Consider the following 15,149-nt stretch of genomic DNA (forward strand, 5'->3'; position numbering starts at 1 on the left):
TCTGCACCCCCATGTTCATAGCAGCATTATTTACAATAGCCAAGACATGGAAATAACCTAGGTGTCCATCAATGGCTGAATGGATAAACAGTGTGGTTGTATAATGAGCATTGCATGCTAAATTACTGCAGTTGTGTCTGACTTTTTGTGATCCTTTGGACTGTAGCCCTCCAGGTTCCTCTGTCCATGGGATTCTCCAGGCAAGAATGCTGGAGTGGGTTGCCATGCCCTCCTCCAGGAGATCTTCTTGACTCTGGGACTGAACCATTGTCTCTTAAGTCTCCAATTGGCAGGCCACTTGTTTACCACTGCACCACCTGGGAAGCCCCATATTATTCAGCCATAGAAAGAAGGAAATCCTATCGTTTGCAACAACAGGAATGGACGTTGCCAGCATTATGCTATGAAATAAGTCAGACAGAGAAAGACTAATGGTATATGATATCACTAATATGGGGACTCTTAAAGAAAAGAAAGAAACAGCTCATAGGAAGAGAGATCAGGTTTGTGGTTACCATAGGCAAAGGTCTGAACTTCCAGTTATAAGCAAGTAAATCCTGGGAGGTAATGTACCTTGTGATAACTTGTTAACACTGCTGTATGTTGTATTTGAAAGTTTGTAAGAGAGTAGATCCTAAGAGTTCTCTTCACAAGTTAACTTTCTTTTCTTTTTAATGTGTCATCATGAGATGATGGACATGAACTAAATTCATTGTGATCATCATTTCATAAAATGTGTAAATCACATCATTGTGCTGTATACCTTAAACTTACACAGTATTATGTGTCAATTATGGGGGCTTCCCTGGTGGCTCAGTGATAAAGAATATGCCTGCTAATGCAGGAGACATGGATTCAAGGAAGATTCCCTGAGTCAGGAAGATTCCCTGGAGGAGGAAATGGCAACCCACTCCAGTATTCTTGCCTGAAGAATCCCATGGACAGGGGAGCCTGGCAGGCTGCAGTCTGCGGTCGAAAAGAGTCAAACACCACTGAGCGACTTTCACAGACACAGTACATTCATTAGAGAATAAGATTAATTTGCCATCACTGATCAGTATTCAATGAGTAATACCTTTACTAATAGGGGTACTAATGTACGCTTTGCATACAAAGCTGCTATTGAAACACACTCTCAGATGAACATTCACCCCTTTGCTCTTTGAGCAGGCTTGTCTCCTCTCAGATTGCATCTTCCATACTCTGAAGACACCCATGACTCTCACAACTTCCCCCTCCAACTCTGCTCTCACTGGGGGTACTAGACCACAGGACTTTTCAGAGGTCTTCCCTGGTGATGATAGTTAAGGCCTCCACAGATCTCCATAGTGTGGACACTCTCCCCAGATCCCCCTGAGAAGACCCCAAGGCCCAGAACCATCCATAGAGCCTCATGCTCTTCACCTGTCTTCAAAGAATGCCGAGTATATGAGACAACATGGTGATAGACCCTATCTCTTAGCACTGCTCTGTAAATAAGAGCATAGACAGATGCTAGAAAGATAGGTAACAGAAACGAAAACAACCCATGCACTGCACGTATAGGAAAGTCTTCGCAAGCACCACAGTGTTGAGCAACTGTGAGGAAAACTGTGTTTTGTGCCCTCATAAACCCTACAACAATACCTTCAAAACTGTACTGCATTTAAGATGTATCTTTTTCCCCTAAGATACTCTTGTCAAAACATTCCAGAACCCAGGACAATCCTAAGATCCATTCATTATATTTTTGCAAGAAAATGAAGCTAAAAATGTGTGTGCATAATCCAGTTTAACCTAATTAGTATGCTTTCTATAACTTTAATAAAGGATAGGAACACACATTGGAACAAAATTTTTATCTGATCATTTTATTTTAGATCCATGGACACAAAGTTCAAAGGATACCTGAGCAGGGAACTCTTTTTCTTTAGAGAGGACTCCAAAAAACCTCCTCAAAGCTGTAAGCGATAAGGAATTTTTGTTCTTTACCTGTGAAAAGGCTAATCCAGATTCTCTGGCTCCAGTTCCTTAAGTCAGAAATACCTTGACCGAGAGTTCACTTTGTAACATGTCTTTATCTTAATTTTAGAATTCAGTGTGGGAAAAATGCAGGAAGTAGTGACGGAAGGCTGGGGAATAGAGGCAGCAGGAGGGGACGCCAAGCCCATGGGAGAGCCATAGGAAATGGAGAGGTTTGTGTAGACCTAAGAGTTCAGAAGGGGCAGACAGCTTGGGGAACAGGTGGAGGAGCACAGACCCTGCAGAGGGAGGACCATGAGTGTGAGCGACTGAGTGAAGGACATAGTGGGAGCGAGAATTAGGTAGGCTAGGAGAAGACACGGTTAGGAACAGAGCCACATGGAGAATTAGGGAAGCCAAACCTGTTGATTTTCACACCATTGACTTGGGATGTGCAAACAGATAAGATGGGATGCTCACAGTCATGGCTCCATATGGTTTTGCTAGTTTCAAATTACAGTGAACAGCCTCCAGCAACTAATTTCATTCTTTAAAAAATGAGAAAAGCTGTTTTTCCTCAATGATAATTACACTCAAACTGGTTTTGACAAAGCCAAGCCCTGGAGTGGTGTTGGTACTCTTTGCTGCTGTTAAATTTGAGCTTGTCAATCAAATAGGAATTCAACCCCAGGCAACCAGCCAAAAAGATAAACAAGTGAAACAGAAATGAGAAGCAATTCACACCCAGATTCCGGTGGCTGCTGGTGTGCAGCCCTTCTCGGGATGCCAGAGCCTGCAGACTCATGTAAAACAGTGGTCCCTAACCTTTTTGGCACCAGGGACCGGTTTCCTGGAAGACAATGCTTCCACGGACTGGGGGTGGGGATGTGGTTTCAGGATGATTCAAGTGCATTACATTTATTGTGCACTTTATTTCTATTATTACACCAGCTCCACTTCAGATCACCAGGCATTAGAGGTGGGGGACCCTGGAGGTTGGGGACCCTGTTGTAAAGTGTTCAGGCTCTTTAACCTCAAAAGGCACAATGAGAAACCGTGCCTCCCCATCCCTTTCTGCCCTTCACATTTTTAAAGCTTCAGCCATGTTTTAACCTGTCATCTTCTTAAAAATAAACAACATAGCTTTTCTGAGGAAAGTATTGAGTGAACCCAAGCAATAGGAATGTCCACATGGCATAATTCCTTTCACACTTTAATCTGTGTTTTGTTCTTTGTGTTTTCTCCCCCTCATTGGCCAGGCCTTCCTTTGTGTTCCTTTGACTAAAGCCAGCCTCTGTTTCAGGCATTTGTGAGGTTTGTTTTGGGGTCGGGGAGATGGTCAGGATCTTAGTTCCCTGACCAGTGACTGAACACACAGGAGAAATAAGAGACACGCGTTCAATCCCTGGGTCGGGAAGATCTCCTGAAGGAGGGCATGGCAACCCACTCCAGTATTCTTGCCTGGAGAATCCATAGACAGAGGAGCCTGGCGGGCTACAGTGCATAGGATAACAGAGTTGAACACGACTGAAGCAACAGCACATGCTAGAGGGAGGAAAGAGAGGTTTTCTGGAGAGTGCCCTATACACAAGCAAGGGCCTTCCTATGTCCCTAGACATTTCAGGATCCTCAGCTGATTTACAACTGCCAGGATCTGCATGTCGGCATCTACGGCCTCCTTCCCTTGGAAGTGCAGGTAAGTACACCGCCTAGTTACACGGCAGACCGGAAGAGCAAAGAATTAACGTGCTCTCCCCTCAACAGGCAGATATCAGTCAATGGCTCTTAGAAGTTGGTGCATAAGTACCCCAGCTCCTTGGCCCTAGAGTGTAATATTAGTTCTGCAGTGTGTGTTTTGTACAGTTCCTGATGTTTGCTTGGGGGACCAGCCTCCAATGCCCACTGTGGTAGCCGGCTTGATGATATATGTTTAATGAGTTGTCTTCCCTTCCCTGTATCCCTGAGCCACTTCATACCAGCATTCCCTGCAGCGCTCAAATAAACCACCTGCACCTGAGGGTCAGGGTCTACTTCTATGGTAACCAAACTATGACACCTTAAATATGGGCTCTCCTCTACAATATCTGGTGTCTCAGTCATAAGTCATCATACTGTTTCTTGTTTTTAAATTATTTTGAAATGATCTCACCTGGGTGTACTTTATTGTTTCAGTGGTGACATTGAAGGAGTTTGCAATTAAATGGAGAACATGTTTGTGGTTTCCCCCACAGAAGAAATCATTCTTGAGCAAAGTGAATGTCTAAAGAATGTCCTGGATTGCCTATATGCAGAGGTAATAATCAAATATTTAACAGCTGATATGGCCTGGTCCTCATCTGATCATAGAAGATGCTGGCCTGTATACTGTCACACTATGGCTCTGCCCCAGTGAAACACAGGGGTCCCAGCTCGGCCTGGGTCACATCTTCAGGCAGGGTTGAGAGGTCATTGAGCAGAGAAGGATTTACCTGGCTTTTTCCAGGGGGGCTCAGATGTAGGCAGTTATGATTTTTTTTTTGGCTGTGCTGAGCCTTGGTTGCTGCTCGAGGGCATTCTCTAGTCTCGGTGAGTGGGGCTACTCTTTGTTGCCATGCAAGGGCTTCTCATCACGGTGACTTCTCTTTCTATGGAGCACAGGCTGTAAGGCACAAGGGCCCAGCAGTTGGAGCACACAGACTCAGTAGTCTCAGAGCAGATGGGATCTTCCCAGACCAGGGATCAAACCCCTGTTCCCTATATTGACAGGCAGATTCTTATCCACTGGACCAGGGAAGTCAGGTGGGTATGATTTTGATTCCTCCTCAGAAAAAGAAGTTATGCATAGAAACATTCATCAAATATCTCTGAAGGAAGCTAAAGGCCCAGCAAGGACCACATCGGCAGGGACTTTGAGAACTTTACAATCCAACATGTTACTGGTGTTTTTCTCCTAAGTATGGAAGCAAAAGCTGCACTCTACCTGAGGCTTCAGGAGGACTGTCTCTTCCCCATGGTAGGTGGTCTGGGCAAGACCATAAAGCAAAGCAGCCAGCCCATAGGTATGTGTATGATCCAAGATAGTCCATCAGACTCTCTCCCCTGGGATGATAAAAATGAAGCAGAATGGTGAAAGGATGGGAGAAAAAGGCATTGGAGTTCATCTATGCAGTGAGCGCACTAGTTGATTCATGCAGTAGGGTGCTACAAAGCACGGTCAGCTGGTTCCTGCTACCCAGAGTCCAGAGTTGCCTGGTTTCTCTTCTTGTCCTCGATCTTCTCATTGGCTCTGTGAGCCTTTTGATAGCCTTTCAGTAATTTCCTTTTATTGCTTAAAATTTCGAGGATTGGCTTTTACTTGCACCTAAAGAACCACAACAAATTCAGGCCCAATATGCTTATCTTCAGCCACATTTTGTGGAGAATGGACCCCTTGAAAGAGCATGTGGCAGCAACTACTGACTAAAAAGGGAAGAAGAGAAGCCAGTCCCTGGATCTTCATCAAAGAAGAAGAAGAAGACATAGGAGGCAGGAGTGGGCCTGAGGGATGCAGTCCTTGAGGAGGATTAGCTTTGCCGAGGTTGGCTCTCAGGTGCCCAGGGAGCTCAAATTCCACCCTGGGAACCTGACGGTTTCTCTACCATTTCCCAGGTTGGCTTATGAGTCAGGCATCCCTCACAAGCAAAGCTCCAGGGGCTTGAGCAGATGCTGGGAGGAGATCCAAGGCTCAGGTCAGGCTCTCTTCTTTTTAGTAATTCTGGTAAGACAGGGAGTATGTGGGCATTGAAATCATGAACTAGGACTTCCTGGTGTTCCAGTGGTTAAGACTCTGTGCTTCTACGGCAGGGGGCACAGGTTCGATCCCTGGTCAGGGAACTAAGATCCCACATGCCGTGTGGTGTAGTCAGGAAAAGAAAAGTCACAGGCTAAAATGAGGCCCTGCTGGAATAGGCAGACTTATTCCTAAGAATATGGTAAGAATACATAATTTACTGTGATATCCACTGTACTGCACAGTAATTATGCATATATCTATATATATCTCACAGAAAACATAATGTGAACTGGAAGGATTTTCCTTTTTTTATGCTTACTTGCATGAAGAAGAGTAGGAAATGAATTTTTTGTCTTAAGTGCAACCATTCTTTGCCAGCATTGGGTACAACACAACCTTATCAAATCCTCAAAGAGGGGTCATATGAGCACCTACCAACCTGGCCCACCCATGGAGCTTTGTCTAGAAGCCATGTTTCTTATAGAACTTAGCTCGGGCTAAAACATCATTGACATAGTCAGCCTGTATGTCTGCAGAGGTGGCAATGGCTTCAGTTCCTGACTTGAAGGCCGAGAGACCACCTGAAATGAAACCAGAGGTTCGGGTTGAAAAATTAACTTTCAGCAGAAGTAAGCTATGAGCAAATCTCCAAAAGCACAGTCCCAGATCTTCTTTCCCCCTTCCTCCCCTCCTCAGAGGATCTACTTCCTCAAGAGTCAGTGAGAAAATTCCAGATGGCTTTCCTTCTGTCTCTCTTTTTCTAGAGGCTTTTGTTATCTTGCTGCAGAAGTCAGATTTGCTTCTCATTTCCTTACCAGTCTTCACTCTGAGGATACTTGTGACATTGTCTCAGTCGTTCAGTACCTCATTCATTCACTCACTCATCCATTCAGTAAGTGTTCTTAAGCAACTGCTGTGCACCAGGATGGGTGCCACACTGGCTTGCACGCTGCACAGCGATGCCCGAGACATACTCGTTTCTTTGTAGGGGTATGTGTGCAGTGTGCACGTGTGTGTTACACCCTAGAAGGTTAATCTTCAGTAGTTCCTCATGTGTTTAACATAACCGTGCTCTGCTTGGATGTCTAAGAGAAAAAGACCCCTGGTCCTGATCCCTGCCTCCTAGGACCTTGAAGTAGAATATAGAAACTGTTTATTCAAAAATCAGGCTGTAAAGTAATGGAAGGAGAGAGGCACTTGCATATGGGTCCGTAGGAGGTGTGGTTGAATGTAAAAGGAGAAGGAACCAGGGAACCTCAGGAAACAATCTGGTTGTTCTGGCCAGGATGACTGGGTATATTATGGTGCCTAGAAACTGTTTGTTCAAAAATCAGGCTGTAAAGTGTGGAAGGAGAGAGGTACTTGCATATGATGGGTCCGTAGGAGGTGTGGTTGAATGTAAAAGGAGAAGGAACCAGGGAACCTCAGAAAACAATTGTTTGTTCAGGCCAGGATGACTGGGCATATTATGGTGCCTTCCACAGAGACAGAAAATACGAAGTAAAAGCAAATGTATAATGGGAGGCTAGTGAGTTAATTCACTTCCCTGTGGCTCAGCTGGTAAAGAACCCACCTGCCAATGCAGGAGAGGCAAGAGATATGGCATCCCTGGGTTGGGAAGATTCCCTGGAGAAGGAAATGGCAACCTTCTCCAGTATTCCTGCCTGGGAAAGCGTGTGGACAGAGGAGCCTGGTGGGCTACAGTCCGTGGGGTCAAAAAGAGTCAGGTACAACTGAGCAAGCAGGCAACGTGATTTGATTCGGTCTGGGAGATGCTGAACCTGAGTCTGTGATTCTGTGATTCGGTCTGTGATCAGCTTAGAAGGCATCTTTCCCTGGACACATCATGGTACTTAAAGCCCTGCTGTCACTGAGGATGCTCACGGGGTGAACATTCATTCCAACAATTCAGAAAGTGGGCAACAGTTTCTTGCACCAGGGGAAAAAAAACCCATCAGAGAAAGGCAAACATATTCTTTTAAACGATCACACTAGCTCTCAGGGCATCACTCAAGGACCAATGATTGGCTCAAGGACCAATGAGAAGTCTTCCCTGGTGGTTCAGTGGTTAGAAATCCCCTGCCAAGCCAGGGGACTTGGGTTTGATCCCTGGTCCTGGAATATCCCACATGCCATGGGGGCAACTAAGCCTGTGAACCACAACTACCGAGCCTGTGCTCTGGAGCTCCAGAGCCACTACTGCCGAGCCCACGCGCCGCAGCTGCTGAAGCCCGCATGCCTGGAGCTCGTGCCACCCCGTCTCCACAGTGAGAAGCCTCTGCACTGCAACTCGAGAGTAGCCTCCAGTTGCCACAACTGTAGAAAACCCTGCGTGCAGCAACAAAGACCCAGCGCAGCCATAAATAAGTAAATGCTTTTTAAAAAAGGAGAACCAAGGAGAGATGTAAAAGGAACCCCAACGTCTGGCAGAAGGGGAATGGAAGCAGAAAAGAAGACCACTCCAGGGAGCTCAGTGCTTCAGAGAGCGTTCAGGTCCTCCCAGGTCCAGGGCTGCCCTGGTGGGCATGGGCCCAGGAATACCCAGGGCACACCCGGCCTTCAGGGCTCCCTCACTCACCGCTCTTCTAAACAAAGCGCTACACATCTGGCCTACCTTTGAGGTGCTGAGCCACACTCCAGCTGGGGAATTTTTTCTGGATTGCCTTAATTCTGTCTGTGAGAATCCCAACAGCCTGCAAAAGGTGTTCTTTGCCATCCCAGGTACCAACAGGACGATGAATGTTTTTATCAAGCTAGAAAATTCAGATAAGAATGTCAGCATCTGAATGGAACAAGACAGGTTTCTGTTGTCCTGATTTCTATTCCTTATGTTCAAGGTCATGGGCACCGCCTTGCCCCTTTTCTCTGTTTCCACAGAATCAATTCTAAATGCCCTTTCTTTCATGGGAAAGAGAGTCTGAAAAACAAAGTAAGATTTGGGAGAACTGGGTGTGGCATAGTTTTAGTTAAGCACTCTAATATTAACAAATAAATAAAGGAAAAAGTTGTTTTAAAACAAGTAATGAGCACCCAAAGTCTAGATATTTGCAGTCAAAAATATCTTTTTTCGAAGTGGGGAGACTGGAAGTCTGGGTTTCTCAGACAATTCAAAATAAAGCCTGGTGGAATTCCCTGGTGGTCCAGTGGTTGGGATTTGGTGACTTTGCTTCTGGGGCCCAGGTTCAATCCCTGGTCAGGGAACAAAGATCCTACAAGCTGTGTGACACAGCCAAAAAATAATTAAATATGAATTTTAAAATAAATAAATAATAAAAGCCTGGAAGCAAATATTCTGAAAATTTGAGTCCCCTTCCTCCAAATTGCCTAATGAACAATTTGGTTCAAGTAGGACTTCATTATAATGTTTTGATCTACATGGATGAAATTTACTATGTCATGAACCTCAAGTGGATACTGGTAATAGTGCCCTTTTTTTATATAAGATTTTCTCAATTTAAGTATATTGCATAGTATTCATTGCAAATTGTAGTTATAACAACCCGTAAGATACTCTTTTTAAAAGATATCAAATAACTGGTTTATCTTGACGTGTTACAGAATTACCAGCAAAAGCCATGCAAATACCAGTATTTTAAAGCCTAGGATAAATGCAAATAGTTGCAAATAATCTATCAGGAAGGATGGAGTGGGGCTGATGAAAAGCTTCTGGTTGAGTACCTGCATCAGGCCAAATTTAAATCCTGTGTGGTCCCAGCCATCCAGCAGGATGGTTCCACCGTGGCTTTCTCTAGAGATGATGGCTGCAATGAGAGCAGGGTCCACGCAGTGCCGCAGTCCAATTTCTTTGATCAGAATTTGGTAAGACTGTAAGGCCTTCAAATCCATCTCAGCAAACATCTCAGAACCACGGATGCCTGCGTCAATAGAAAATAAACGGTGTTCTCCACTTCATAAGAGAACTCTTTCAGTTTAATAAGTAAGCCACAGCTCCTGACTGTAGCCCCTCAGGCTTGGGACAACCATTTTAGGACATTTTTGATCTCTGATTGCATAAACCCAGAAAGGTCCACAGCCCAGATGGATACCACTTCCACTTTCTTTATTGTTCTTCTGTTTTCAGCCACATTTGGTGCAAGAGGGGAAGTCTTGGACATGAAGTCAGCCAACCTAAGTTTGAGTCTGGTTCTGCTGCTACCTAGCCCCGGAAACTTGGGAAGTCCTTCCTCCTTGCTAAGCCTCAGTTGTCTGATCTGTAAATTGGGAAGGCAGGATTAGATTGACCTTGCAGTGCTTCAAATTCTGACATGCTAATACTGAAACAACGTGAAGAGTCTTCAGAACAGAAGACCAGGAGAGGACATACAGGGAGCCTTGCCCAAGATGCTCATGTTGTAACGTGAAGCAAACCCAGCAACAGACGGAAAACAGAGCCAGAAACGGACATTTTCCTATGTAGAAGTAAACACACCTGGGTCAGGTTCGGAAAGGATGAAGGGAAAACAGAAGAAGTTTGTTAGATGGGTCGGGATTCTGTTTTCCTCTAGTTTTTAATTTTGATAATGCAGCTATAAAAATGAACTTCTCAAAATTAAGCTACTTCCTAAGAAAGACTCTGAAAATGATGAAAGGAGGCTAGCTAGACGCTTGCATGGCCTTACACTCACCGCAGGCAATCATCCTGGTGTTATCACAGGGGACACCAGGGGTCTCCATGGTCATGATGTCTCCGTAGCAGCCATGGTACAGGCGGAAGTGCAGGCGAGGACTCATTGTGTGAGTGAAGGAGTGTGAGCCCCAGGAAGTGCCTGTAGGGCACAATGATAATTCGCCTGAAACCTTCGAGGAAATACTGCTCGAGTTGCTCTTATGAGTATTACTAAACCAACGGCAAAGCCATAGGCTTAATCCTCCCAAAGCCCTAGGCTTAATCCTCCCAAAGCCCTCTCCAAGACCCCAGAATGGCTCACTAGACAGAACAGAACAGAAGATTCCCTCTTCCCACTCTAGTCCAACCTTAAAAAAATTGAATACTACCCTTAATTCCAAACTTTGTTCAAAGTATTATGACAATCAGTTCTTATAGGTCTCAAAAACATTTGCTGCAATCTTCATCAGAATGAAAACTACCGGTAGAGTTTTAAGTAAAAACTTGGAGAAAATTTTTAAGACACCTCTGACACAAGTGCTTCTGGAAATGTAAACATCTGAATTCATAACGGCTTTTGTTTAGGAAGATAAGAAAGAAGAGTATCATTCGCTTAAAGAAAGAAGGTTATCATTCACTTAAAATCGTAATTTGATATCATTTTTCTGTGAAGTTGAGTTTCTATCTAAGTCTAATTAAGAAAATTGGAAATAAAATTTAACTTACCATGAAATTTAAGTTAAATCTATTCTTATTTTTTATTTTGTTATTATGAAGTGAGTTTCTGTTTACTGAAGGAGATAAGAAGCTTGTCTATAAGTTGAAAAGTCTCTTCTAGTAGTTGTTAGGATGGCTGAATTGTGCCTTAAGACCACAAATTTTTGTTGTAACAAATTATATTTGTTAAAACATTTGCTGTGAAAACCTGTGTTTCACTTAGTGTTGTGAATGGTGTTTTTAACTAGAGAGGTAGATTTTACCCTTTTCCCATAGATCAGTTCTGGTTAACTAGACAGTATGAATTCTAGAGACTTTCTTAGGATTAGGCACAAAGTCAATGGAACTCTTCCTTGCAAATGTTTAGTCGCTAAATCATGCCTGGCTCTTTTGTGATCCCATGGACTGTAGCCCACCAGGCTCCTCTGTCAATGGGATTTCCCCAGCAAGAATACGGGAGCAGACTGCCATTTCCTTTTCCAGGGGATCTTTCCAACCCAGGGATCAAACCCACGTCTCCTGCATTGGTAGGCAGATAGGTTAGGTAATATTCATCTTCAAAGGAAAGCAAAGCAACTCTAAAGATTAACTCTTCACAAGTATGTGATTTTTAAAAAGCAAAACTCATCAAAGCCAATAAAAAATGCAGACATAATCTTCTCTCTCCCATATACAAACAGGCAAAAAAGGAATTTAAAAATGAACCAAAAGGGCAGAGAGTGAAACCATCAAGTAACCTTGGGATGCTGAGAAAGCCTATCTAGATTATAGAAGCAGCATAAACCAGCAAAGCCCTTACATTTCTTTAAGCTGTGTGGATTCCCATGTGAGGCAGACAACAGGAGCATCGCCTTGACCCCCTTCTTGGCCCTTGGTGTCTGATATTGTTCGTGCCTACAGGGTGTGTGTGAAATACATATGAGTGAATGGATGGACGGAGTCCCACGACACAGATCACATGTAAAATTGAAGCATGGGTTGTAAAGTAATTGGCCTCCAATTAAAATAAATTAATTAATTTTAAAAACTGAAGTATGGGGTTTGAGAGTGAGGGTGCAGACAGAAAACATACATCCAGAATCTGACCACTTCTCATCACATCTGCTACCACCATAGCCAAACCAGCATTGTGGCTGGTCTGGTTTAATGTTCAGCCTCTTAACTGCCCTCCCCACTCCACTCTTGAAGTCTATTTTGATCTTATGAATATTTCTATAATAAAATGAATTACATTAAATAGAGAAAAAGACATTCTAAAAAAATGAAAAGCAAAAACTCTATGCGTGCATGCTAAGTCATTTAAGTTATGTCCGCCTCTTTGCAACCCTATGGACTATCGCCCGCCAGGGTCCTCTGTCCATGGGATTCTCCAGGCAAGAGTACTGGAGTGGACTGCCATGCCCTCCTCTGAGCATGTTCCCCACCCAGGGATGGAACCTGCATCTCTCGTCCCCTGCATCTGCAGGGGACTTCCGCTGGCATGTATCTCCCCAAATGCCTTTTTGGGTGCCTTTTAGGCACCATCATACTGACTGAAAGTGAACTCTTTCTTCTAAACTCCTCCCAGAAAAGAATTTTTTCTATTCGCTCATAGAACTCTTATTTACTGTCTGGAATTGACAGTTTTCTCTTCCTATGTCTTGCCTCACAAAGCACTGTTCCGCAATTTCCCACTGATAACACCTCCACTTGCTTGGCAACACTCTTAATTATAGAAATAAGCAGCTGATTCATGGCTGGGCCTGTCAGGAGAGCCCACCCCCAACCCCATGACATATAATCACTACCATTTCTGATTTATGACTGGGCTGGATGGGGCTAGATGTTTTTGTGGACACCTTGGAAACAGTGCTAAATGTCAGTCAAGGACTTACCAATGAGGACAAAAAGGCCCCCAAACAGGGCAAAAGATAGCATGGTAGGCAGTGACGCGTATCTTACAGCACCTGTGCTGATTCAAAAGAGAAACTGGTTAATTTTAAAACTTGAAAGTTTCCTAAAGAAACTAGTTTTGATTTTCTTAAAAAAGTTTCTTTTAAATTCAGTGCCCTTTTTTGTGTCCAAGATATTATTCTCATAGACTCAGTTCATTGGATCACTCTCTATCCTAAGCACCACTCCCAACTCATTTTAACCAGATTTCATACTGACATGAGCCCATGAACATCTTTTTAAATTTTATTTTTAAATTGGGGTATAATTGCTTTACATTGTTGTTTTGGTTTCTTCTATACAGTGGCCTGAATCAACCATGTTGTTGCTGTTTATTTGCCAACTCTTGCAGCCCCATGGATTGTAGCCCCGCCAGGCTCCTCTGTCTGTGGCATTTCCTCTTCCAAGGGATCTTCCTGACTCAGGGATCTAACCTACTTCTCCTGCTTTGGTAGGCAGGTTCTTGACCTCTGAGCACCAGGGAAGCCCAAATCAGTCATCAGGTCAGTTCAATTCAGTCGCTCAGTCATGTCCAACTCTGTGACTCTGTGGACTGCAGCACACCAGGCCTCCCTGTCCATCAACAACTCCCAGAGCTTACTCAAACTCATGTCCATTGAGTCAGTGATCCCATCCAACCATCTCATCCTCTGTCATCCCCTTCTCCTCCCACCTTCAATCTCTCCCAGAATCAGAGTCTTTTCAAATGAGTCAGTTATTTGCATCAGGTGGCCAAAGTACTGGAGTTTTAGCTTCGGCATCAGTCCTTCCAGTGAATATTCAGGACTGATTCCTTTAGGATGGACTGGTTGGATCTCCATGCAGTCCAAGGGACTCTCAACAGTCTTCTCCAACACCACAGTTCAAAAGCACCAATTCTTTGGTGCTCAGCTTTCTTTATAGTCCAACTCTCACATCCGTACATGACTATTGGAAAAACCACAGCCTTGCCTAGACGGACCTTTGTTGGCAAAGTAATGTCTCTGCTTTTTAATATGCTGTCTAGGTTGGTCATAACTTTTCTTCCAAGGCTGCAGTCACCATCTGCATAGGTATACATATATTCCCTTCCCTCTTCAGCCTCCCTCCCACCCTCCTGTTCCACCCCTCTTGATCAGCACAGGAGTCTATGAACAACTACTTACATATGTTACCTACACACACACTCCCATCCATCTCCAAACAAGGTCACACCACAATTTTGTTCCTATTCTTGTACTAGTCTCCTGAGAAAGTCAAAAGAAACCACTTTTGATAAGAGGAACCTTTGAGATCATGACTCAGAAGAGGTTTGCTGTGCTCCATTTCTTCCTCCGTGGGCTCTATTCTTGGCTTCATTCAAAAAGCAGCTTATGCGTTTTACAAGATATAACAAGGCTAGGACTCCAAACTGTTCTCCATACAGGCTACATTGGGAGATTAGGAGTGATGTATATACACTGCCATGTGTAACACAGATAGCTAGTGGAGACCTGCTATATAGCGCAGGGAGCTCACTGGCGCTCTGTGACCTACAGGAGTGGGAGAGGGGTGGGGGTAGTTGGGGAGGGAGGCTTAATAGGGAGGGGATACATGTATACTTATAGCTGATATACTTCATTGTACAGCAGAAACTAACACAAGATTGTAAAGCAATTATACTCCAATTAAAAAACAAAAAACACAGTAAAGCTAGGACTAACCTGGTTTGGGACTTTGCAGAAAAAAAATCTCTTGTTTCTCTTTGAGAAGGTCTTCTGAACTCAGCGGCAACCTGTCAGGACTTTACACAGTGGTGACCTTTGTCCTATAACAGGTTGGTTTAAGTTCGAAAATCCATTAGCAAATTTCCGTCTTCCTGGTTTCAATCCACTGCCTTCAGTGAAGCTCTTGTGCTGTGGAGGAGATTTTAAACACCAGCACGCATACTTGCCTGCCTCTCTCACCTTCATCCTGTACCTCCAATCTGGGAGGAGCTTTATATATGCTTTAAAGCCCTCTCTATAAACCACTGACCTCATTAGGCCTGGTTATAATGGTACTCAGGGCTTAGGTGGCCCTTTTAATAAGAGGATTTAAAAGTATATATTAACCACTATTAATCAATTAATCTAATGAACCCCCAAGTCGTACTGGAGGTATATATTTGGTGGACGGTTTCTGGGTTTCTAAAGTTGTGCTAGGCAAACACCTTCTGAGTGTGAGAACAAGAAACAGATAATT

The 15,149-nt window shown here is 44.0% G+C and overlaps 1 protein-coding gene across 3 annotated transcripts; it reads right to left on the bottom strand.

Moving 5' to 3' along the window:
• On the bottom strand, positions 1,846-14,873 carry LYG2 (lysozyme g2). Of its 3 annotated transcripts, none has more exons than XM_013967446.2 (6): positions 14,630-14,873; positions 12,890-12,966; positions 10,318-10,458; positions 9,371-9,567; positions 8,307-8,445; positions 1,846-6,273 (listed from the first exon to the last, which is right to left on the bottom strand). In XM_013967446.2, exons 2-6 carry the CDS (start codon positions 12,930-12,932, stop codon positions 6,155-6,157), a joined length of 639 nt encoding a protein of 212 aa, XP_013822900.2. In that variant the 5' UTR covers positions 12,933-12,966; positions 14,630-14,873; the 3' UTR covers positions 1,846-6,154. The 3 variants fall into 3 exon arrangements, with proteins under 3 accessions (XP_013822900.2, XP_013822899.2, XP_005686341.2); XM_005686284.2 differs by having other exon boundaries at positions 4,087-6,273; positions 12,890-12,961; XM_013967445.2 differs by lacking the exons at positions 12,890-12,966; positions 14,630-14,873 and adding an exon at positions 11,815-11,904.

This window comes from Capra hircus, chromosome 11 (genome assembly GCF_001704415.2).
Source record: "Capra hircus breed San Clemente chromosome 11, ASM170441v1, whole genome shotgun sequence".
NCBI classification, from domain to species: domain Eukaryota; kingdom Metazoa; phylum Chordata; class Mammalia; order Artiodactyla; family Bovidae; genus Capra; species Capra hircus.

Excerpts from the sequence above, each read along its gene's own strand:
- LYG2 (XM_013967445.2), bottom strand. The coding sequence starts at position 11,863 with ATGCTCCTGTTGTCTGCCTCACATGGGAATCCACACAGCTTAAAGAAA. Across the intron at positions 8,446-9,370 it reads TTAAATTTGGCCTGATGCAG|CTTGATAAAAACATTCATCG; the intron begins GTACTCAACCAG and ends TGAATTTTCTAG. Across the intron at positions 6,274-8,306 it reads TGTGGCTCAGCACCTCAAAG|GTGGTCTCTCGGCCTTCAAG; the intron begins GTAGGCCAGATG and ends GTTTCATTTCAG.